Source organism: Ascidiella aspersa, chromosome 6 (genome assembly GCF_963924565.1).
Source record: "Ascidiella aspersa chromosome 6, kaAscAspe10.2, whole genome shotgun sequence".
Classification (NCBI taxonomy): domain Eukaryota; kingdom Metazoa; phylum Chordata; class Ascidiacea; order Phlebobranchia; family Ascidiidae; genus Ascidiella; species Ascidiella aspersa.
Genome location: NC_139452.1, coordinates 25784416 through 25809807, shown reverse-complemented (window position 1 = coordinate 25809807; position 25392 = coordinate 25784416). Strand labels below are relative to the sequence as shown.

Below are 25392 nucleotides of genomic sequence, written 5' to 3'. Positions count from 1 at the left end.
AAAAATTCTCTTGTTTTGCGAAGCGTTTAAAAGAGAATGACCTTTCCATCAACTTCAATCAAGATGTCTTGATCTGCACCCTTCTGTATAAACATGCGTCGTTGGTGACGTTTCGGGAATGACGGACGGCGCGTAATTATTTATTGTCGCTGTCGCATTTTAATTTTTTTATCGATGATGCTGCATCGCTCGATAAATCGTTCCGGTCGCATTCTGAGGTGGCGCAAAGTTTAAGACAACAAGATACTGTCGAACTCTAATAAAAAACAACGTATAAAGGGCAACCGTCTTGGCAACGTCGCGATAAGATTCTTCGAAAATCGAATGTTTCGGCGCACTGCAAAGGCCAAATCCGCGGTCATGCGAATTACAAGCACGCGTCAAAATCTGCTGTATACACGCTTTATCGCCGAGATTGCCTACCCGGGGCGTGATTAATTAATTCTCCTCACGCTTAATGGCCCCAAACTCAGCGGTAATGCGAGAGATTTCTTTTTGGGCGCGTCCTGCATAGCTGTGGGACAATATCTCGCCGCCGCATCTTATCCATTTGCGTCACTGCGGTTCGGAAAGAGGTCCCACTGAACTTTGGACGCGATTTGGGCGTTCAGCGATCGCTATCCACCGACTGGGTTGTAAGGAATGTGCGAAACGTATAGTGTTATATTTAAATCCCAATACCCGATGTATACTGACGAAGTTACACAAAAGTAGAAAGTGTTGTTATTAGTTTTCTAACCAAACCTTAACACAATATCGGTTATCAGCTCCGATCCGTTACTATTGGACATGCCCAGTTAGGTTGGCGAAAATTGTCAAGAATACTTTTTTTTCAAAAGTGCCATTGTGGCCTGTCCTTTTTAAAAATTGACCGACACGCTTTTATTAGGAAATCGTTTTTATCCGTTCCAAGGCTGCTTCCGGGCCGAGTGTTGGAACAGAGGTTGATGCATTACATCTTGAATGCCAGCGCTATACCTAAATTTTTAGGTCAACATCCGTACAATCTTTAAGTTTTTTGTTTCAAACGATTTAAAAATACTGTTCGGATTGTCCTCTTTTTATGTTTAATTAAACGTTAAATGTCAGAATACAAAAAATCAGGAAACAAAGTATTTGTTTTTCTAAAAAATAACTTTTATGTCGCATAAGGAGACGCTTTGCCTTAGCGAAAGCTACAGACTGGTGTGTATTTTGTCTATAACAATCAAGTCTGAAGTCGAATATACAACCTGCATAGCCATATACCAACGCTTATTCCTTTAAAACTGGCCTCAGACGTACTCGCAAAAAATGCCGCAGCGACAAACTGAACAACAGCAGAATCCCGCAAAGTAAAAAAATATCAGACGCTTTACTTTTGCTTACAGTTTTAAAAAGCAAATAAACAAATTTCCACCCACAACTTGCTAAAAAACTCACTTGTTTTTGTTGCGCCATATTTTGTTCTCCGCTTGACGGCCTCTCACTGAGCGGATGTCGCAGTAAAATTAAACATTTGTGTTTATTATCATAATGGCCGTGTGTCGCTAACGCCAACACCTGGCTCAATCTGTAGCACAGCGGCTAGCGCGTACGCTAGTTGTTCGCTTACTCACAAAACTAACTTGCACTGTATCTTATAAAACGCCCAAAACCAGACTGTCGGAGTTCTTTGGTTTCAGCAGTTGCAAAAACTAAGAAATTGCCCTTTAGCATTATAACAAGGCGGAAAACAATTAGTGGTCATTAGTGGAAATCGCAAACTTAGAAAAGCAACATGACAAATCAAGTGAGGTTCAGTGCATTAAACAAAACAAGACAAACTGAAATAAAGCGAAGTAAAATGTATAGTTCTGCATTCCATTTTGTTTTGCTGCAGTCACGGAGTGCTACACGGCGAACGGGGCCGATTACGAAGGAAACCAGCGGCAGGTCGAATCGCCCACCTCTCATCCGACCAACTTTACCACGTGCCTCGCCTGGAACGCGACCGGTTACCAGGAGTTCGCCAATCTCGCCGAAAACTTTTGCAGGTAAAATGAAAAAATGAGAAACAGTAATACAGAGTGGACCAAAAGTAGGCTCACAGTTATTTGGCTTGGAAGAAGAGGTAGCATTGAATGGCCACTAGGCTCACCTGACCTGACACCAATGGATTTCTTTTTGGGGGGTGTTGTGAAGAACAAGGTGTACGAGAAGAACCCATAAAACAAATTTACTTTTAGACCCAAACCCTACTTTTTTTTAACTGCATAACACTCTTTTCTTCTCACTCTGTATATTTACATTGTTTGGCATGGTTTTTGGGTAACGTTGTGTTAGTGTATGTGTGTGTACGACTGTAGGAGTGTACTACGTGCATGACTTATGTATACGAGCGTCGAGCGTGCATTTGTGCATATTAACTTTTGCAGGTAAACTTAAAAAAAAGAAACTGTAATATATTTACATTGTTTGCGTGGTTCTTGGGTAACATTGTGTCAGTGTGTGTGTGTGTACGGTTGTAGGAGTGTGCGTGCATGACTTATGTGTGCATTTATTTTATTGCAGGTAATCTCAAACAGGAAACAGAAATATATTACCATTGTTTGGTCATATTTGTGTTGCTGTAAGTGTGAAGGTGCGTGCGTATGCGTGGGCTTGGGCGTGTGCACGTGCGTGCGTTGTATTAGTGTGCGTGTGCTTACGTGTGGATCTAAATTTTTGCAGAGAAATTAATCTTGTTTGTACTTTTATGTGTCTGTTTTTCGTGTGCTCGTTTGATCACGTTTGCTTGTATGCGTGCATGCGCCGCTGCATGTGTGTTTGTTGTGTATCCATGCTGCTATCACAGCGCCATAGCCTTGGTTAATTTTCCAGCTAGCGAACCTGAATGAAGCAATATGCAAATGTCGCTGACCTTCTGTGATCGCGTCATAATTACGCAAAGCTACGTAACTTGAACGACGACGCCTGTTAATAATGTGCAGATCTTCTATCCACTACAATACGTCTATTTACGGCGAAACTCGACATTAATTTTACTTAAATGAACACGCCAGACGCCTTTTCACTCATTACTGGTCTCTATAGGATTTATCGTGGCTCCGAATGTAACGTGACTTGACTCCAGGCAAACTATAAACATAAAGTTTACTCAATTAACGTTTTTGTTTCAATTTTTCCTGTTTACACTTGAGAACAATTAGCTGCAGCCGTGGCTATCTTTGTACAACAAATAAGGAAATAGCAATGACAAACTGAATTCAGGCTAAGAATAGCCTTTTATTAAGTAGCTCATACACTTGCAGAAAGTGAATAACCATGTATTTAAAGCGTCTAATTACCGCTGTTTAGTAGCGACCAAGGCTGGATTAACGATTAAGCAAAAAAAAATGTGCTTAGGGCACCTCAGACAATTTCATAGCCGAATTTTTAATGGTGCCTCAGTGTTAGAAAACATTCGAGTTGGTCAGACTATACTCATACCTCAACAGTGGCCCAGGTTGAAATAGATTTTTGCTTCGTTTTGTTTTTCAAGTATCATCTCAAACCTTTCTATCAATGTTTGTAGGCATTAAAACTATTTCCAAAACAAAAATCATGTAAATTAATCGTAACTTTACAACATATAGGGCAGCAAAGTAGCAAGGGCTTGGGGTCTCTAAAAGGCATCATCCAAAAATAGAACTTCTTCCGGATGCGTTAATTGTCGAAACGCCGATAAACTTCTAGCTAATTGTTTAATCGATTGGTCATGTGGGTTTAGGGCGAGCCTTTTTCGAATGCAAATTTTCTACGTTTTGTCCATTTCCGAAAACGTTGAAATGCTAATGACAATATTAAAAGGTAAAGCTATACTTTTTTGTATTTTTAGGTAAATACCTTGCTACTATATGATCAGGGTAAATCTCTAGGAGCCTTTAAACGGCCATTTTCGTGGCTAAATTATTAGGCAAAGAATGTATTGTAAACTGACTTTAACAAAATTCGATAGAGCCTCCTTAAAAGGATTACCAGCAAGTAACAATATTCAAACTGTCCCGACATTTTGAATAAGTTGCCATGCTCCAATTTGCAGAAACCCATTTTATTGCCGCCAATGTAACGAGCTCATTACAGGAATTGTTCTGTGGGCGCTTTGACCTTACAAATCGTCCGCCAATTAATTCGCGAAACAGAACGAAACTGTCACCGTCTGTGCAAGAGAAATACCATTACAAAGACCAACGACGGCCAACGTGAAAGTGCACGCCGATGCAACATGCAAGGTGGATGTAAAAGTCGTGCTGTCGGATCGTTGGACCTCATTTATATAGGAGAATCCGTGCCACTCCAGCAAGCCATCAGGCCTGGGGTGGGCAATTATTTTTGACAGCGGGCCGCATGAGAAACAGAAAATGTCTTGGCGGGTCCTATAAAAAAAGGGATCTCGAACACAAATAATGTAAGGTGTGATTCATTTAAAAGAATCTTTAAATATTCTTGGTTTGATAAGCTGGTTAGAGTAGGAATAGGTGGGATGCCTTACAAGAGCAATGTATTCAATAAAAATCAATAAAAAAGGTTAAGGCTTATTTTTGCCTAAAATAGTTTTATGCTATGACGACGTTTTACGTGGGCCAGATCTGGCCAGCAGGGTTAATTTTACCGGCCTGCTGCATATTTCCTTATTGAAGATGAAGTATAGTTGAAATGCTTTCAAATGATCAAGACTAAATTTGAATATATTTTGTTTGATTAAACGACTTACAACAACAATTTAGTAAGGTTCACAACAGTTTTAATGCATAGGCATTTATATTTCCTTCTTTTAACGACAAATCAAGTTAATCAATTCGACACAAAATTTTATATCCGTCCCGCGATTTTTAATCCCAACAGTTATCCGGCCCGCGATGGAAAAAAGTTTGGTAACCCCTGGCCTAATGTTATAGTCGCCAATCCCGTTGCACTAATGCGACAGGATGCAATTTTCACGCCTCTTTGCTGAGGTTTTTCGACATTTACCGGCCCGAAAACAACCTATTGTATTTTTTAGGAACCCCAACGGCAGCGTTTTTCCCTGGTGTTTCGCGAGGGGTGACGACGGAACGGTGGTTTCCCGCCTTTGCGACATACCCACGTGCAAAAGTAAGTGCTTCACACAAGCAGGGATGTCCAATAATGTCGGATCGCGGCCGATAACCGCTGCCCAATGGAAGTGTCGGTACTCTGATTTTAGGTTAGGGTATATAAAATGTTAAGTGCCGGACATCCATATTGCAAAGTCTGATTTACACTTCAATTTAGCAAATTGCATCAAAACTGATTTGTTGAAGTAAGTGATGTTCGATAAAATCAGATCGGAGCCTAGATAAATCAGGTGGAACTATATAAAAACAAATTGTATTAAATTTTCGCGAAATCTTGTCGAGCTTCAATACAATTCGTCTTCATATAATGTCACCTGATCCATCTATTTAGAATTAGACAAATACGGCTACTTACAAAGATTAGTATTTCAGTAAAAGCTCTAATTATTCATCCTATATATTAATCTTGTTCTCCTTTTTGCCAGCCCCGGCCTATGTGAGTTGATTTCGCCAGACATAAAATGTAAAGTGTCTGACATCCATATTCACAAGAGCGGTCTGATTTACATTCCGAGTCAGCCAGTGTTCAATTTAGGCAAATTGCATCGAAAACGAATTGTCGATTAGTAATTCAGTATAAGCTCTAATTATTCACCCTATGTATTAATCTCTTTTCCCTTTTCACCAGCCCCGGCCTATGTTGGCTGCTTTCGCCAGTTCGTGCCCCAGCCCAACGGCAACGACACGCAGCTGATGAACGGCCGGCATACGCAGCTTGAATCGTCGCGGATGCGAATAGCCCGCTGCCTTAACTACTGCCGGTCACGCAAGTACAACTACGCCGGACTCACGGCCGGGCATTCTTGCTTTTGTTCCCGATGGTCCTCCTTCAAAAAAATGGAACGCGCTCTGTCGGAGCAGAACCGTCTTCCGGAGCTGAGATGCAGGGAAGAGCCTTGTGCTAACGATCCGAAGCACTCTTGCGGGGGGAACGGAGCGGTGGCCGTCTACGACAGTAAGTCAACAGCGGTTTCGGCGCCTTTGCCGTGTTTTTTTCTATTATTTTAACTGATGATTTGGACAAACTGCTATGTCGACGATCACGTTGTTTTTAACATCATTTTCTTTGCAAAAAACTTGATTTTTGTTAAGCACATATGTGTTTTAACCCACAGTTTTGAAAACCACAAGTTGGCAGAAGTTTTAATTTTCTTACACCCCTATAATATTTTACAATACGTTAACAGCGGTTTCGGCGGCTTTGCTGTGAATTTTTTAAAGACTTACTTCAATTTTTTCAGTTCGCGACAGTTTTGATGCTAAAAACTGACCTTTTCAGTTTTTAATGCGAGTTTTATTGTGCTACCAACACAATGAGAAACAACCAAACAAATAAAGTTACATCAAAACTGCATCTTTACTACTGGCGTACATACTGAAATAGTTAATGCGACAAAGCACATCTAATTGTAACGTGTTTGTCATATTGATTCATAAATGTTACATAATGGTAATACGATAATTTTCCTATTTAATAAAGAACCGTAACATTTAGAAATGCTTCGCGACCCACCTAAAATAAATCCACTGGTTGGAAATAACTATGTTAATTGACGATTGGAAAGGATACACTGCTATGTCGACGATTGCGTTGTTTCTAGCATCCTTCTCTTTTGCAAAAAACATTTTTTTTTTTTTTAACCCACAGTTTGAAAACCACAAGTTGGCAAATTGTAATTTTTTCACACCTCCAAGAATGTATTTGTCGAGCTCTATTGCTTTAAAATATAGGTTAAAAAGGAAAGTTAATTTTGTCCTATCCTTTTTAAATAAACGATGAATGTCATTTCGACAACCCGGTTACGCCCCCTACTTATTTGAAAACACAATTGCACTCCTTTTTCTATCCTAAAGTTTTGTTTTGAAAACAATGGCTCATTCTTTTTAAACCACTTTAACCTTTAAGGGAGGGCATTTAACTGTGTTATTTTATAACTTCATAGCCGGGTCAAATGAGTCTGTTTTGAAGCAATTAACGGCAGTTTTGTTTAACTGATAACACTGACGGGACGCTGGCGAACCTATACGTTTCCAAACAGCAGCGAATAACAAGCAGCATTACAATAGCGAGCCTGTCGAAACGCTAGTCATAATTCTCCGTCGATGGTTCAAGGTAAAGCATTAGTTCGTCCGAACCCCGAGGCTGTTTCCAGATGTGATTACCAAGGCGGTAATCCGTTTACGCTGGTCGCGCTGTCGCTTGCGATAAACCGAATTTCGCTGAGATCCCTTTATATGCAGAATACGCTAATGCTGGCGTTGGAATATTTTTGCGCTTAGCGGTAAATAGCAGAGGCGTTACGTGCCTTGTTACACAACCAGAAGCTATTTAAGATGTCGCAAAAAGGCCGTTTCTCAAGCTGGGCCTAAAATGTCTTTGTGACAGATTGAACACGTTTAACACGATTTGCGCATAACATCAAACGCTCCGAAGGAAAAGGCTGTAAACAAGACCGGTTTAGGCCGACGACAAGCATTTGCATTTCTTATGCTATGGTTACTCTGTCACACTTATTGGTAAATACTAATCCTAACTTTTTCAAAACTTCGTCATCCCGGATTATCCCCAGCCACACTTTTCGCCTTTATGTTAAACTAAATAGTTTACAGTTTTCCCACATGATTAGTAGCGGGCATATGGATCTGGTAGCTTTATTTGAAGTTTTGAGAGCAGGTGGTAAAAGTCAAAATTGGTCTTGACAGGCTAAGTCTTTATAGCGACTCCCCAAAAAATAACACTAGTCATTTAATAGCTGAGCTTTACCAGCTAACTTGCTTAGTCCTAGGGTTTTTTGTAAAAAACGACAATGGCCGAGGCTTAGAAAGATGATTCAATGGAATACAGTAAACCACCTTAATATATCACACCGTTTAAACTATAATATGCTTTCAATCTTATCAAGGATCACGTTCCATGGCTAATATTCACTGACTAACCATTCAGTCTTGTAGCAAGCGAGTCCTTGTAAAATGACTCCACTCCTAGTCGAGTTTCAAGTCACGTCATCGACATAACACCGACGATAAAGTATAAAATTGTTAAAATCGTCCGTATTTAAGCAATATATCCACAAAAAACGCTACATATAACTAGAACATTGCTTTACGTGCTAAAAAAATGAAGAAACAAATTTTATTAACAAACATTTAATGAAAACACTTAAGTTCAACCCAAGTTTTTTGACACAATGCAACTCATGTCATTTGCTCAAAACACTTAAGTCAAGTCAGGTCAGGTCATTTTGCCAAAACGGCCTAGGTTACGTCAAGTCAGGTCATTTGAAAACAGTAACTTAAGTTCACTTAATTCAAGTTATTGAATGCATTGTAACACTTCTAAATTACCTGCAAGCCATTGGAACATAGTGACCTAACCATGCTCCTGTGACAGGCATTGTTGATTTTGAATTTATAACGCACCAGTTAAACCTGACACATTTACGATCTAAATAATGTCTTTTGCCCGAAAAGCGAATAACGCCAGAATGGGTTCAGAAGATTAAGACCGCAACAGTGGCCCGACTGAAATAGGTAGGCCTACATTTTTTTTTCTGTCTCCAGTATCATTCTAAACCTCTCTTTTTAAACGTTTGTAGGTATGCGAAATGATACATATAGGGCACCAAAGTGCTTAGGGCCTCTGAAAGGCATGATCCGGTCCTGAGTAAACCCAAACTCGAAAACAATTATTCGTTCGAAATGACTAATACCTGACCAGCGCCTTTATCCGCAGTGCGCTGGGCTTTACTTTATTTCCAGTCAAGTCATATGAACAACAGTATAAGTCCAAGTCATATGTTTGGAAAAGCAATACAAGTTCCGCCCTAGTCCAAGTTATCACTTGCCCGAGTAAAGCCATTATGAAAGCAAGTTAACTTCAAGTCGTGTTACTGACATAACATTATCCACAGCGCGCGCCGGGGCTTGTAAGGGCCTTTTCCACAACGAGCAACACGGGACCATCTACTCACCACGCTGGCCGGGCAAGTACCAGCACAACAGCACTTGCAAATGGGAGGTTTTCGTGCCCAAGGGAAGCTCTGCAGTCGTCTTCTCGTTCGTCTACTTCGACCTGCAACCGCGCAAGGACAACCTTACCTTCTACACCTTTCGCAATTTCTATGATCGCAACCCTGTCCAAGTGGCCTCGTTTCGTGGCCGACGGCTGCCCAAAGACCTGACCGTGGTCAATGTTTCGATCATCTCGATCCAGTTCCAGTCGGATGAGAGCCGCGCCAGGCAGGGATTCACCGTCAACTTCCGAGGTAGGCGCTAGATTCATTTTCGTTTTTAAAATAGATTCTTCTAGATCAGGGGTTCTAAAACTTTTTTTACCGCGAACCACTAAATTATTTTTTGCTTCGCGTGGACCACGGCAGGCAAGAATTTTTCATAAATTGACGTCACAATACAAATAAACTTTATAAATCTGCTAATTTCAGTCCAAAAATGTGATAGTGAATTTGAATCTAAGTATACATTCAGCGAAAACCGTTTTAATTTTAAATAAACGGTTTTCCTTAAAAATTTGATTGCTTCTTGAATATTCACTAATATTTTAATTAGGCCTTCATGGACCCCCTGAAGGTAGTTCACGGACCCCCAAGGGGTACATGGAACACAGTTTAAGAACCCCTGTTCTAGATAATGTTTAGCACATTGTATCATCATCTGTATTTTGTCTGGAAGCCCAACTGAAATCGTAAATAAACTGGTGCAAGACGTTAGAGTTGATTTTTACTTCTCCTTCAGCACCAAAATGGACATAACGTACCCTGGTCCGATTTGGGATAAATACAGGATGCCCCCAAAATTAAACCCACTACGTTTCACCTGATTGAATTGATCAAAAAGTTTGCACTATGTTGAAAATTGATTTTATTTCGCTCGTTAGGCTTTATCCTGATCACAGGAATTCGCTTGATCATATTTTTTAGTTTTAACAATGATGCGAACTGTCCTATACCTTGTGGTCGCGTTTTGTGCAAGACATAACAGAATGTTTTAATTGTAACAAACCAATGAAACCTTGTTGTCGCGAATGTTTTTGAGTGAATTAAGTCATTTTACTTTACTATTAAGGTGACACAAGGCTTGACTTCTTCCCGTATGCGCATCACGTATAACAGGTCCCTGATTGTAAAAACAAAACCCAATTTGTTTCCCCATGACGTAATTTGCCACGCGTCACTTACGCAGGTTGCGGTATATTTAAACCTGGATGAAGGGAGTGCTATACTGCTACTACATCTTAAGCCCATAAGCTTCGCTGGCGGAATTTTTCCCACTCATATAAACGATCGTTACTCGCGACTGAGACAATCTGTTGTTCTTCTTCCTCGCCTTATCTCGCCCCTCCCCGAGTTTAGCCGTTTAATCTCAGCTTTGTGTTATTTTGCCTCACAACTATCGTTGTCAGCGTTTACATGAACTTGTTTTTGTCGCAATATCTAGTGATCTTGTGTAATTTCCAACTCATTTATAAATAGATTGTTAAAACGCTTGATAATTAATGAATTTCAAAGCCAAAAAGGTCGAGTAGATCGACATCGTCTTGATTAAGACGTTTCGATACGAGCTTGTATCATCTTCAGTTAATGTGACAAGTAAATCAAAGCATCACTTATAAAAGGTGGGACGCAATTGTTATCATTTAAGACAATTTTTAGGGTGTTTTTCGAAATTTTTTAGATTTAGCTTGATAATAAATGGCAAAGCTATAAAGCCGAGTAGATCGACATTATCTTGTTTAAGACGTTTCGATACGAGCTTGTATCATCTTGAGTTAATGTGACTGAAAAGTAAATCAAATCATCACTTATAATTTCAGATTTAGACTTAGGATTTATTCTGTCGTCTGAAAGCCGTCGCTAAATCGTTATTTTTATTTTATTTTAGTGATTCCCAATGGTGCCGACTCGATTACTGCCGTCCAAGCAACAACAGAAATACCGCAAAACAGTAAGTTTGAGCTTTTGTCGTTTGCTTCGTGTCACGAACACAAATAATGTGCCCGTTATTTTGAGAAATACTTCGACGTTTTTTCAGTTTAGTTACCCAGAAGTGTTAACTTGCAGTTAGCCTTTTGAAGCACATAAAAACACACATGTTTTCATTGCCACGTTTAATGTAGAAAGACCGGTTTGAACCGGTACACGCCACTTTTGGGGCATTATGAGGTAACATGAAGGCAATTCATAAACAACATTACAAAGTTAAACGCATAAGGAAAGGTTACATGGTTAGATACTAATTTGTGACACTTCGCTTTTATATGAGCTCATAAGGTGAGCCAAAGAGATTGAGGTAAAATTACGCCTCACATCCAACAAAAAAATGGGCTCTATTTAGTTTTTCGTATGTCGCACAGTTTATTAATTACTTACTGGATAAACGTTCTTATCAGGCATAAAATTATTCAAAAAACAGCTTCTCTGGTAATTGTATTTCTTCTCCAAAGTTTCGGCAACCTATGCAAGTCGCCTTCTACAGGGTTACACGCTCATATACAAAATATAGTTCATTTAATTACGATTGGACTATTGATAAAAAAAGAAGAATGTAGTGGTTTGTACAACCCATCCTGTTATGATAACGTCTGTCGGGTGTTCTAGTAACTTCAACAAACAATACTGCGGTAGCCGACACTACTTGGATATTTTGGGAAAAGTGCCGTTATTATATGCAAATCGTTTGAGCCAACGTTGTTTAATGTTGCTAAGTGCGAATCCATTGACGTTTTAAAACTGACGGCAAGTTTGTTGCGGTATTTTCTTATGTCTCTTAACATTGCGCAGATACCACCTCGATGGGATTGCCATCTACTCCTCAAGGCCCATCCACAACAAGTAAGTAAAAGTATACACTTGGAAATATAATGCACCCGCAACACAACAAGAGAAACGATTGCGGGTTTAAAATATTGATTTGTTTGCGTGCTCAGTTCAACAACTTCAGTTTGACTGCTTTTCTAAAAACACTGATTGGATTTTGTAATGCTGGATATGGAAGCAACCAGAATGGATTAAAATATCCCACTCCATCAATCTATATACCCAATAATTTATGTTCAGTCAGGAATAGGAGAAATAAAGTAAGATTGAACATTCAACTTAGCTCCGTTTCAGTACGTTTGTAGTCACCATCAGTCGCCATCAAACAAGTTATTTTGAAATGTCCCAGTCAAGTCATTTGTGAAACAACTTAAGTGCAAGTCAAGTCTTTTCAAAAAAGCAACAAGTCAAATCCCAGTCAAGTCATTATTAGAGCAAGTCATCTCCAAGTCAATTCACTGATATCAAAATAAAACGATAAAGCTTATCGATATCAAAATTGGTAAACTACTCCGATTTGGAGCAATAGGTGAACTAAAACTTAGAAAAAGCAATTTGTACAATCTAGTTGTTTTACGTGCAACCATTAAAAAAAAACGTTTCGAACGTGATACCTCTCCTCAATGTATCTCGCCACGGCTCCATAGTTGGATCCTTATGGTTCGTGAAGGGCTTTAATTGCACAGCAAACAATTTCTCTGTGCTTAGGCCTTCTTTTTCGGCGGGCTTGGCCCTTTTTCTTGCTTTTCTTCAATTTTTTTACAAATTCCTCACGAAACGAAGGACGTTAATATAAAGTAAAACAGATTAAAGGGAATTTTATCAAAACGTTCAATTGAAACTCTTAATTTCAACCCAAGTATTTGACTATGCATTTTAATTGACAACACTTGTCGCCATCCAAGTGATAATATTTTATGTAAATCACCAAGCATTTCACAAACTTGGGCAGATCAACTTGAAGATGTCTGATTCATTGCCGGGGAAATTTCTTTGCATTCGCGTTCGCCTAAATTATTCACTCTCTGAAGGAAAGCACGCGTCTTGGAGGGCGTAGCTAAATTCTCAAATCTCCTGTTGCAGTTCTGATTGCACACGACTCTCTAATCCGACTGAGCCGGCTCACCAGCGAGTTTACATGTAAACGGGCCATGCGGCAGCCTCGCAAGATTAAGGAGGCGGGCGTCGAAAACAAAAGAAGCTTATTGACATCGCGAGATGTCGTTTTTTTTGCCCTGTCCTTTGCCATGAATCATATGTTTACCGAAAATCAACGGCCAGAATACGAGGCCTATTTACAAGAAGCCGGCACCATTTTTTTCAGTACTGCGCAATTTTGACTGTCTTGCCAAACAAAAAATGTCCATTACAACGTAAGCTAAGTAGCCTGTCTTGAAGACCAGTCAAGAATCTTAACAATATAAATCACTGTTTTTATTTACTTTCCGACAAGCTTTTACGGGATTTTTGTGCGGCAATGAATATGTGGCCAAATGACCTCACAAATTTATGTTTCTTTAAATGCGTTTTTTGCGCATTTTTACAAACGCTTGCGTTTCCTGAAAATAATTATACATTTTTAGCTGCATAAAAAAACTAGATTAGTCCCTGATTGACAGGTAGGCCTACTATATCATATAGCTCCAAACAACAATACGTTTTAACAGCAAAATTGGTTGGCTTGTCACTTGGAAAAGGTTGCCCACCCGCATACTTATATGGTACTAAATCTGGCTAGGAAAAATGTTATCTTTGCTGCTTCAAAGCAACCTGAACTGAAATCTGGCCTTAAAAAGTGTAAAAAATAAAGAAGTAAGACACTGTGATTTTATAAAGCGGCCATATTAAGTGGCCTTGTTATTGTAGCGTGCTTAAAGCGGCGCTTTGCTGAGAGATCCGATTAACTGTTCCAGCAAACCTGGTTGAGGAATTTTCGGTGTCGCCTTTGATTTGCTAACGGACACTTGATCGTTCTCCTTACGTGTAGATCGTTCTCCTGCGCAAATCCGTATACTTACAACCTACAGCTTTGTTGATCTTATGTCAAATCCGACAACCAAGAACAAAAATCCGAAAAAGGAAAGAGATTAGAACTTTCCGAAACGATAGCGACCTAAACCTCGTCAGCAAATAGTCCCTCTTATCACGAGAAGTTTTGCCTTTAAGGATGTCCGAAACTGGTCATTCTATTCCGATATATCGATACACGACATTTTGGACAAAGAGTATCGCGATTCGATCCGGCCCGATACATAATGACGTCATTATCATACTTGAACAAGCAAAATAGATGAATTTGAAACGTTCTTTTTTTTCGATAACAAGTACTTAACTTCAGTTTTTAGCCTCCTATTGTTCGGTAGTATTACATTTTAATGTAAAAATAACTGTTTCGCAAAATCATCACTAAAATTCCTCCTATGTTAACCTAGTATTGGACATGTACCGGTACTACTATACTTGGCATCGGTATCGGCTCCTAGCAATTTTACAATTGGAACAATGCCTGCATAGTCATAATCAAAGAAGTCCACTTTGTCTTTTCCTGTGTTTGCGGCGACAAGCTCACCAAACTTCTCACAGGTTTTGGAAATGCTGTGGCATTTTGTCTCATTTTCCCACGCGACCATTAATATTTTTGAATTATCCAGTTCGCAGTTGAATTTCCAAATTTAGACATAAACTTGTCTTCAGGCAAAACAGCACAAGTAGGGACTTGTTTAAAGAGGTAATAGCAACGAAAAACTTGTCGAAATACTTGCTGTGTCGTGGTTCCCAATTTGATTTCAGGTTGAATGCCACAGCTGCGTTGTACAAACTGTGTTTAACCGGCGCCGGTAAATTAAACTAAAACTGCGCTGATTTACGTTTCTAAATGCCCAGTATTATGACTATGATGTCTGCTTTTTTTGCGCTCAAGTACTGTTATTATGCAGTCCATGCTGCATTTTCGATAAGCATTTAATTTACATTCAGCTATAGTTACTCTTCAAAGTGTGTTTTAAAAGCTGCAGTATAGATAAATCAAAACTGCGACAATTTGTGCTCCTAAATGGCCCAGTATTATGACTATAGCGTCTGATATTTTGCGCCCGAGTACTGTTATTATGCAGTTCATGCTGCATTCTCGATACGCATTCAATTCTCATCCAGCTAGTTACTCTTCATAGTGTGTTTCACCAGCTGCGGTAGATGAACCAAAACTGCGACGATTTGTGCTTCTGAATGGCCGAGTATTATGATACTCGTCTGTTTTTTGCGCCCAAGTAGCCTACTGTTATTATGCACTGCATGCTGCATTATTAATAAGCATTAAATTCACATCAAGTCGTTGATTCTCCCTTAAAAGTTTCTCAAAACCACACGGCGCGTGCTGCAATTAGTCCGGCAATTTACGCAGAAACAATTTCCGAGCCTTAAATAGTTGCCAGTCAATCTGTTCGGTCCCTTTAACTGTACAATTACCGGCCCGTGCTTCGCTTTGATTGAAGTGGACGCAGAAGTGAGCGCCTGGCAAATTAGACTGTGGATCGATTAATTTAGACCTTTGGTTGGCGAAAACCAACGGTAGCGTTTAACACAGCCGGCTTTCCGCTTTTCGCTGTTATACACCGGAAAAGGCGCCTTTGCCTTTAATTAAGGCTAGTCGGCTTGCCACTAAAATTTCGAATCCTAAAAAGTCTTTGAAAGCCCATCAATTAGGAGCACATTGGAAAGTCTGAAAAATCCCTGTTTTTCGAAAAAAAGTCTTATGTGTTTCCAGCGTACTGCAACAAAACATATTTTTTAAACTTTTTTAATATTGTGTTAGCCATGGTATTACATTTACACAGTTTTGTTTCAAATCATATTCAAATCATGTAAAGTGGTCCGATTCTAATTCTTTAAAATTCTATCATTTTTATGGCTGAAAAGTATAACGACACATTTGAAGGTCTTGAGCTTTCTTTAGATTTCCTTAAAAAATTGTCTTAGATTTTGGTAAATGTGCGAAACTGTCCCTGCTGTTAGTAAAATACTAAGCTGACCAAAAATGTCCACTTAATCCCGCTGCACTTATAACGATAGGTCAGCGGAAAAGGAGCTGATTTTCTGCGAAAAACCGAAATTGTCGTTCAGGTGTTTTAAGCCTTCATTGGACCAGGGCATTAAGCCAAACACCTCATTGTTATTGTTCAAGGCATTCCGCCTATAGTAGTTGGCCGAAGCTTGTTAATCAGTTGTTAAAGGCGCGTGTGTTTGTATGACTGTACGGCTCCGGATTATTCCGTCAACTTTAAGAGAAAAATAAGAGTGATAATCTTAAGGTTACTCCTATATACCGCCACGTTTAGATGTCACTTTGTGAAGTCATGTTTAAAAATTTCTGAATATTTTATTGGTTTAATTAATATTGGAGCCAGTTGTGTAAGCATGAAACAAATTTTACAACGCCGTAAACTAAAAAAACAAGAACAAACATAGCTAGCCCTCATGTACTTTTAGATGAGCCCGTAAGTTAAAAATGAAAACACAGCCATGAAAACACAGTCATGTTGTCCAATTTGTTTAGTTCGAAAGCCCAAAAGAAAAACGAAAAACAATATAGTTCTGTTTTACCAGTGAGGCCACACGCGTATTAATTACCACAACGTTAATTTAAAAAAGAAAAGGTGTATTTTAATAAACTTGGCAACACCTAATTTTATACTCACACACAATTTTCTACCAACAGTCCCGTATATTGACTTTCAAATTATGCATCCACACTTGAATGTCAAGTTCTGCTTGTTTATTTTACGCGGCGATGCTCCTGCCTTATGACTTACACTCTGTACGTTCTTGTTTCTAGGGGCAACAGCGTCTGAACGCCAGGCGACGTCGTCTTCTGTTGTCACAACAACGCAAGAGACGCCGCCAAGTAAAGGTGAGACCATAAGCGGCCTTCCGTACTGTAATCAACTGCTGAATAACAGACAGCACTAGTTCTCAAAGTAGTTGTTTTCTATCTCTGAAATACACATGATGCCTCCGGAACAGCTTAACAAAATCAGTCGGGCTAAACACGATTTACGACTCCAGAAGGGCTTGATCACAGATTATATACAATGCGTAATCAGGTGGAACTATATATATATATAAAGACAAATTGTATTGATTCTCGACAAGCTTTCGCACAACCGTGCTTCATCAGGTCAAGTAGAAATCCACGGTTGTGCGAAAGCTTGTTGAGGATCAATACAATTTGTCTTTATACTGATTACCCCATATAAAATTAGACAAATACGGCCATTTACAAATATATATACAATTATACTTGTGTATATGTTCGTATCTCTCTACAATTAACCCCAGTTGTTTTTGCATTTCGGCCAATTATAAAAGAATAAAATAAACGTTTTATTCACAGCTTTTATTACCCTATAATTCCCTGGAACAAATTTAATTTCAGAAATTGGAAGGTTCGTATTTAATAAATCAAATGGTTTCCGTTCTTGAACCACTGATCTAATATGCACCTCGATGTCTTATAATCATGTCGAACTTTTAAACGAGTTAAGTTGTCTGGTCATTTTGGATCATTAATTAGGGCAAAGTTTTTTTTGGCATGCAATTTTTGCTAAAAACCCAGAGTCACTGCCGTGAAAGTAAAAGTCGCCTTTTTGCATAAGTATAACGCGTATAATCTGATAAAATCGGATTAAATAACCTGATTCGAAGTGAAATTTCGCAATCAACGAAAATTCAACTATTTGGAACCCCGTCGTATATTATTATGTTTGTGCAAACAAGTCGCATTAAAGCGAACTCAAAACAACGCAAGTGCAAAGTTCAAATCAAGTCAAATTGCGAAATGTATTAATTAAACGAAAGCATCAAGTTCAGCAATTTAAAAAACATCCTCAGATTTTGTAAATGTCGTCAATGCCAATATTTTACATTCAACCCTTGATCCGATGTAACCATGTTAATATACACAGCCCCAGTTTTGTAAACAAGTTAATTCAAAATGACTTAAGTAATGAGTTGCCTAAGTCAATTCCCTGTCAAGTCATTATGAGCGCAAATGAACCCTGTCAAGTCATTATGAGCGCAAATGAAGTCAAGTCATTATGAGCGCAAATGAACATTGACATAAAAATAAAACGTTAAAAATAACAAACGTAATATACAGCAAGCAAACTGTTTAACGTGCAAAAAACTTACCCCAATTTTATTAAAAAATATTTAAAGTAAAACAAATTGGTCCAGTCAAGTCATTTATCCAAAACACTCAAGTAAAGTAATATTGGTGAAAAACCTTAAGTCAAGTTAGTTCACTTAAAAAACAGCAACTTAAATCAATACAACACTGCTCTGCCCTCTTCCGCATTCTTCTTCGTCCACTTCTACCGCACCAGTCCTTATTTATTTTTGCTACGTCAGCGAAGCGCCGCGCCACATTTCGGTGACGTCATATTCGCGGCAGGGGAAAGCCGTCGGGGTTATGACGTAACAAGCTTTGGCGGGCAAAGCGATTTGAATTCGAGTTTATATTAGTATATATGCAGAACTAGGAATATGCTTTGAAAATTGTTCGACGTATATCTGAAAAAAACCGTTGGACCAAGTAGCACGTTTGGTATAACGGAACTTAAATTCGAACTACAGCACACCAATAATTCACAAATTCGATTAAAATTTGAATGATTCGAACATCGCTCAAAGTTGTCAAACTTAGACAACTAAAAATATCAATGGGGTAACCAGATGGCACTATAAAAAGACGAATTCGCTAATGAAGCACGGTTGTGCGAAAGCAAGTCAAGAGTTGAATATACTGTGTTTTTTTAATAGTGCCACCCGATTACTCTATTTAAAATTAGACAAATATACCCATTTTAAAAGATGGTGGAATTATCAAGTTGCCCAAGTCTCATTACAATCACAATCAAACTCTTGGCGGAATTGCATTTAATTTCTTGGCGCCGCTATGGCCTGTTTACGTGGCTATGGCCTGTTTTACACGGTCTGGCTGTAGCGGGCCAATGTAAATAGGCGGCGTTGGCTCGCGCTGGTCGCTCCGGATTAACATTCTTGCTTCTGAGCGACGGCGAGTTCGCCCAACAGACTCAGTCACGTTTTTCTATCGCATCTTTTTCCTCCACGCAGTTTCGCCGGCCGAAGGAACGAATCCTTCATCGGAAAATACCGCTGCTACCAAGGTACCGACTGCAGTTGGATCAAATAACCACGACGCGACAAGCAAGAACGCCTCGACGACCAAGCCCAGCGGTAAAATTTTTTTAAATTGAGTTCGAGGTAGATTTGAACACGAACCCTTGATAAAACTCCAAAAAGGGGCGCGACGTTTATTTACGAATCAGAAAGCTGCGGTGGCTCAAGGTTGGAAATTTTGTGTAAACAAATAATAAAAGACGAAAAAAAAGGTTGATAATTAGGCTATAAAAAGAAAAATCCCTAATGCCTTAAACAAAGAAACAAGTGTGTATGTGATTGGTAAAGGTAATTTTTAGGATTTACGACTCCCGAAGGGCTTGATCACAGATTCTATACTTAGTGTACATGTTTGTTTTTCTCGTCAATTAACTCCAGTTGTTCTTGCATTTGGACCAATTGTAAAAGACCTCTTGTCTTTGCTATTTACATATACGTAGTCAGTGGGACTTCTTACTGGACTATTTAAAAACACTCTGTAACTATTTTAGTTTTTTATTATCACGGACGTTTTTAAGATTAATAATTAAAAACCGGCGAAAAACGGCCTCTTCCGCTCATTGCTAAAACATATCGTCATTTCGTTGAAAGCAATTAAACTTCCCTCTTTACAAACGATTAAATACTTATCTAAGTTGGCCTTAAGGCAATGACAATGTGATTTGGTATTTCTATTGCTTAGTACCGCGCCTGTGACAAACCTGCTTCCTTTAATACGGGCGCATGCTTTCCTGGTAACGACCTAGAATTAGACCATTGCAGAAGCCATATTATATTTTTTTCTAATTACACCAACCTATTTTAAAATTGCTTATATTATTAAATAAGGGGTCTTAAGATAAGTTGGTGGAATTAGGATAACTTATAGAAGATTTGTTTGTTGTTAGCAGTAAAAGAACATTTGAATAGGTTGCGGGGAGACCTTTTTTATGTAATTTTTGCAATATTATCATGATGTGTTACTCTGCTCATTCAATGAAAGACACACACAAACATATGTGTTTAATAACATCTGTGATCTAGCCCCTCGGAAGTTGCTTTATGACCAACGATTATGACCAACGATCTGCTCATTCAAGTAACGTCATGTAATGGCCTTTTTAATTTGAAATTCTAAATACAACAGAAGTGGTAAGGATAAGAAGGTTATTAATCAACCGTTAACTTAACACATCTGTGTCTATAAAAACTGAGGAAATCATAGTTTAGGACTTTTTCCTTGGCTTACTAGACCTAGGGGTTGTAAGATGGCTCTTGAGCAACCCCTTGTTTTACAGGCATGGTCTGGGCTAAGGTCATAAGAGTTACAGTCTAGGAAAACATCGCGTATGAATTAAATTTAAGCTTCCCGAAAGCGGCGTCGACTTTTGCAAAAACAAATACTGGTTGGCGAAAAAAATCGGGACGAAATTGAGCTATTTCGAGGCTGATTTTATTGACTTGCGTCTGCTGGCACTACTTTCCAGACGGGCCCTAATCGCAAAAGGCAAAAACGTGATAAAAAGGGCCTTATTTTAGTCGATGTGTTGCCGTGGCAAGCTTCAAATCCGTTGGCTAATCAGGCCTTTGTAGTTAAATTGTCGCGCTTGGTAAAACGGAATGCGTAACGCGTAAGATGTTATTGTTTAAGGCGCCGTCGTAAAACAAATAGGATGTAAAATCTTGCGTATAAGGCCCCTATTTCCGGCAAACATCCTTCACGTTAATGAAATTGAACGCAAAAATGGTAGGTTTTTCAGGCTAATTTTAGACGATTACAAACTAGGGGGTGGTGTCCGGCTAATAGCATGCTGTAGAATCATTGCCTTGCGTCTATCGGGTATAAGCAAATCAGGCAGAGGTTCGGCCAACAACACAATTAAGCTTAGTAAGACAGAAATACAAACGAAAGCTGCAGAATTGCGTGACGACGATTTCGAAATTGTGGCAGTTTATTTTGGTGATTCGCTGTTTGCTCGCGTCAGCAAGATGTCAAATGTAAAAAATCATTTTTAGGGTAATAAAACAGACTCTATAATTTCGATAAAGAATATTTTTTATTTTAAATAGCCCAAATTGGAATTGAAAGTCTCGTTTAGGTACAAGTATTTACATGTCTAAGTCAAGTCATTCGCAATAAATTAAACGTTTTAAACAAATGAATATGATAACACCGGATTGCAAACATACAAAAAAATAGAAATCAAACTGTTGAACGCGTAAAAGTTCATGGAAATCCCTATTTTATTCCAAAATTGTATTAAAAGTTGCAATCGGTGAATTTTATCCCACTTAACTTTCCGAGCCAAGTCAATTATTTTGACACTATAGATGTCAGTCAATTCAAGTTTTCATCACATTTAAAGAAATCTACGACTGCAGGCTGATAAATGGTTAAAACACAAACATGTATGTTAGTCAATTCAATATGGCCGCTATAGATTCTCTCTTCTAATCAAGTTTCTGAGGACTTGAGTGCAACTGCTGTGTCCGCACCTCAGCCCAGTCCGTAAACTTCGCGTTGGCCTCAATTTCACCTTGAAACGACCTCTACCGCTTTGCGCGCACGTGTATTGTGACAACGGGCCTTGCGGTGGCACAACTTGCATTTCGCAGAAGCCGAAGCCAAAAACAGGACGCCGCTCAAACAAGCGCTGATATACGGCTCGCGTAACCTTACAGTTCCATAAACTTGACAGCATTAAGCAGCTTCCGTGGCAACAATGGATGAGCGCAAAGCATTGCTAATTTTTAGTCGGATCAGGGAGCGAAGTAGCTCCTGATTTCTTGTTAATTAGACGACGTGTTTGTTAATATGAAAGATGTTTCATTTTTGGAGTGCGGCAGAAAGTAAATTTAGGCGGTTAGGGTGTACAGCATTACCAGTGCTCAAGAAAGTAAAAAAAGATTAAATGCATAAGTGGCAGTTTAAAAAATTATTTCCCTAAATTTATATTAATTTTTTTTTAAAGCGACACAAACCAAAAAGGACTTGGTATTATTACAAATTTGCATGTATGGCTCAAATCTTTCAAAGAATTGCATCAACGTTGCAAAAAATGCAACATAGTAAATTGTCCACCAATTAAAAAATAATGAGGTTCTATCAACAAATTCTCAGCATTTAGGATGAGCAATTTTGTTATAATGATTTGTTCTCGGTGTAATTGTATAGCATCTTGTTAGTTGGCGGTAGAATTCATTAACCACACAATGCTTTAAGCTAGTCTCGTCTTTAAGCTGGCAGGTAAATATATCATTCAAGGCTTAGTGTTGACACATTTACGCCAACAGGCAGTGTTTTCGCTCGATTTATTTATGATACTTGGTGTATAGTGTTAACCTCACTTTATAAATTCACAAACTGCAATTACTGATTTAAAACAGAATAAACATTCACTGCTAAAAATGTTATATTTCGAGACCAGCTTTATTGCTTTATGTGAACTTATCTAATGCTCCGTGAAGCATATTCGGTTGAAACCAGATTTCCCTATAAGGACACATTCCGGCGTAGTCCACCACAAAACAAAAACACTTTTGGCCAAACGGTCCTCTCAGTGGAATTATTCGAAAGTAGGTCAATTGACTTGGCTAATACGGTCTTCTAGAATTCATAATCTTACAGCTTAATTCACCAAACTCAAAATCAACGAAAAAACTCGAAAAAATGCGATGCCAACATGTCAAGTGGTTTCGATTGCAACGTGCTCTTAACGTTGTACGTCACTGCACTTGTGGTGCGGTTGCAATAGGCCGCACACCTCTAGTAATTGAAATACCGCAGGGCCATTACCGGTCCACCTGGAAGCGGACGTTAAGCCGCTGCGAAACTATTTGTCTCGGGCCGCGAAAAAGGATAAAAACGCAGTGCATATGTCTTATGAAACACATGCTGAAGTGGGTGTAAAAAGAGCATAAATCACCTAGTACTGAAGCGGTTGTATTCTTGGCTTAGTCAAACGCCAGACGGCTTGATGAAATCTAAGCCAGGTATTTTACTGTCAACACGAATATCTCATAAAACGTTAAAAGATGAAGGATACAGGAAGTGTAAATAGAATAAAATAGATTTGCAAACCAACAAATTGCTAAATAGTAATTAAAAGAAAAACAAATTACGAAAAGTTTCACTCGTTAAAAAACCCTTTTGTTTATAGGCCTTTTTTATTTCCGGATGTGGGTTTTTGAAGCACACCTCTGTCCCAATATAACCTAAAAAATATCGTTAATTGCTCAAAATGCATTCTGTTTTAACTACACGTTATTCTGTCTCAAACCAGAGCATCATCTGTAGCTTAATCATAAAAATAATTTGAAAAGCGCCTGATGGTTTATGTTTTATTAGCACTCATCATATTTCATTATGCTGCAAGATAGCAGAATGTTTGAAAGTGATAATGAAACAAAGCAGTTTTACTTTTAAACCTGTGTAGATTTATTCGGATTTTATAAACTAATTTTAATCGAAGTTCAAATTGGAACGTTTTACTGAAAAATTCTCTTCGCTTTCTCCAGTTTAGAAATCTCGGCCGGAGTCATTCCATGTTTATGTAAAATTTGCAAATCGCAGAACGAAAAAAGTTAATAAATTGTTCGTTTAAAATTAAAATTTATTTTAAAGCAAATTTCGTTTTGCAGACGACCAAGGCAACACCGCTCCTAGCAAGTCTTCCACCGAGGTCATAGTCATCGGTGTCGCGTGCGCCCTAGTGGTGGCCATCACCGCCATTGGTGTCGTCACAATGGAGCTGAAGCGCCGACGTCGAAAAAACAAGAAGCTGCCCAAGGACCCGAAGCCGCCGGCCGACTTCAAGAACCCCGTCACTTTCAACAACGGGTCAAAAACCGTCAGCATCGCGTGATCGAATTACCGCAAGACGGCGCCCGAAAGCTGCCGAAACTGTACGAGACACGCGCGTATTTTCGCGCGAACGACCCTCCTGGACGCCGAGCGGCTGGTTCTATGACGTAACAATGCTGCTGCTACCGACGAGTCGATGGGTGGCGCCCCCGAGACGCATTTTTTATGTTTTTTTTCGTTCGGTGGGGAGTTTTGTGTCGTTTCTTTTGTGAGTTTTTGTTTAAACGAATAACACCTTGATGCTGTCAAAGTACATCCTTTTTAAGAACAAATCAAAGCGACCAAGTCCCCGCAAACTATTTTTTCTATATATTTTACCTCCAAGAAATCACGCAGTTCACATATCAATGAAAGCATTGATAAATAAACAAAATAGCATTTTGTGGTAATTTTTCAATGAAACCGAATTTTGTTTCTTGCAAAATCCTATTTTACATCAATGGATATATTTACTCTCCTATTGTTGTTGCATTGGAAAAATATTAAAATAAGACAGTCCAATCTACATTATTGTTTCAACGGAACAGGTTTCTCTTTAACCCTCAATCCACAAGGCTTGACTGAACTAACAATACCATATTGTATCAGGGAACTGTATGCAGCCTACGCCCGACAATCCTTATTTTCATCTCCAAGTCAAACCACTGATATAAAAATAAAACGATAGACCATTAAAGTTGGTAAACTTGTCCGATTATGGTCAACAATTTCACTAAAAACTAACAAAAACCACATACCGCAATCAAATCGTTTTACGTGCAAAACTTGAAATAAAAAAAAGGTCATTTTACCGAAACGACTTAAGTCAAATCAAGTCACTTGAAACAGTAACTTAAGCTCACTTAAGCCAAGTCATGGAATTAAGTCATTGCAGCACTGAATTCGTGCTAAATACCTATACTCCTGTAGCCTTCTTTATGTTGATTTGTTGAAAAAATGTCGCAAATATAGTTATTGATGTGATAATAAATTAGTTTTCAACACAAAATTTTACTTTTTCATTTAACTTTACCACACCTTTCCTTTATCCGTGAAGACACGCATAAAATAAAATGACATAATATTTTTTGTTATATTTTGTGTTGCTTTATCAAAGTACTTTGTGTTTCAAACGTACTTGCACTTGTTTTGCATATTTACACTCGTTCAATACTACTTTTAACCATTTTTAAAATTATATGTTTTGCGTACTGTTTCTGCTGTATGATTTCGTTTTTTATTGGAATTCTTGTGGCAATGTTTTCGATTGCTACCGTGCTTTTTGTGCATATCGTGTCGCTTAAAAGTTAAAACGTAATAAATGAAGTACACTCTTGACTGAATTAGTTTAAATCTTTGTAAGTAGAACTCCGGTATAAAAGTTGTGGGGGCGGAATTGCCGAAGACATTTGAACAAACGTGGATAATAGGAATATTTTTATAC

The 25392-nt window shown here is 38.7% G+C and overlaps 1 protein-coding gene across 1 annotated transcript in view; it reads left to right on the top strand.

The window, feature by feature from the left end:
• LOC146141006 (kremen protein 1-like) overlaps positions 1-23970 on the top strand; it is a 29355-nt gene extending 5385 nt beyond the window's left edge. The window contains exons 2-10 of the mRNA XM_083392778.1: positions 1862-2015; positions 5003-5094; positions 5725-6051; positions 9008-9361; positions 10995-11057; positions 11894-11944; positions 16761-16835; positions 19061-19183; positions 23747-23970. Coding sequence (XP_083248904.1) covers positions 1862-2015; positions 5003-5094; positions 5725-6051; positions 9008-9361; positions 10995-11057; positions 11894-11944; positions 16761-16835; positions 19061-19183; positions 23747-23970 — 1463 coding nt within the window. The remainder of the gene's footprint in view (positions 1-1861; positions 2016-5002; positions 5095-5724; positions 6052-9007; positions 9362-10994; positions 11058-11893; positions 11945-16760; positions 16836-19060; positions 19184-23746) is intronic.
• The last annotated feature ends 1422 nt before the right edge of the window (positions 23971-25392 follow it).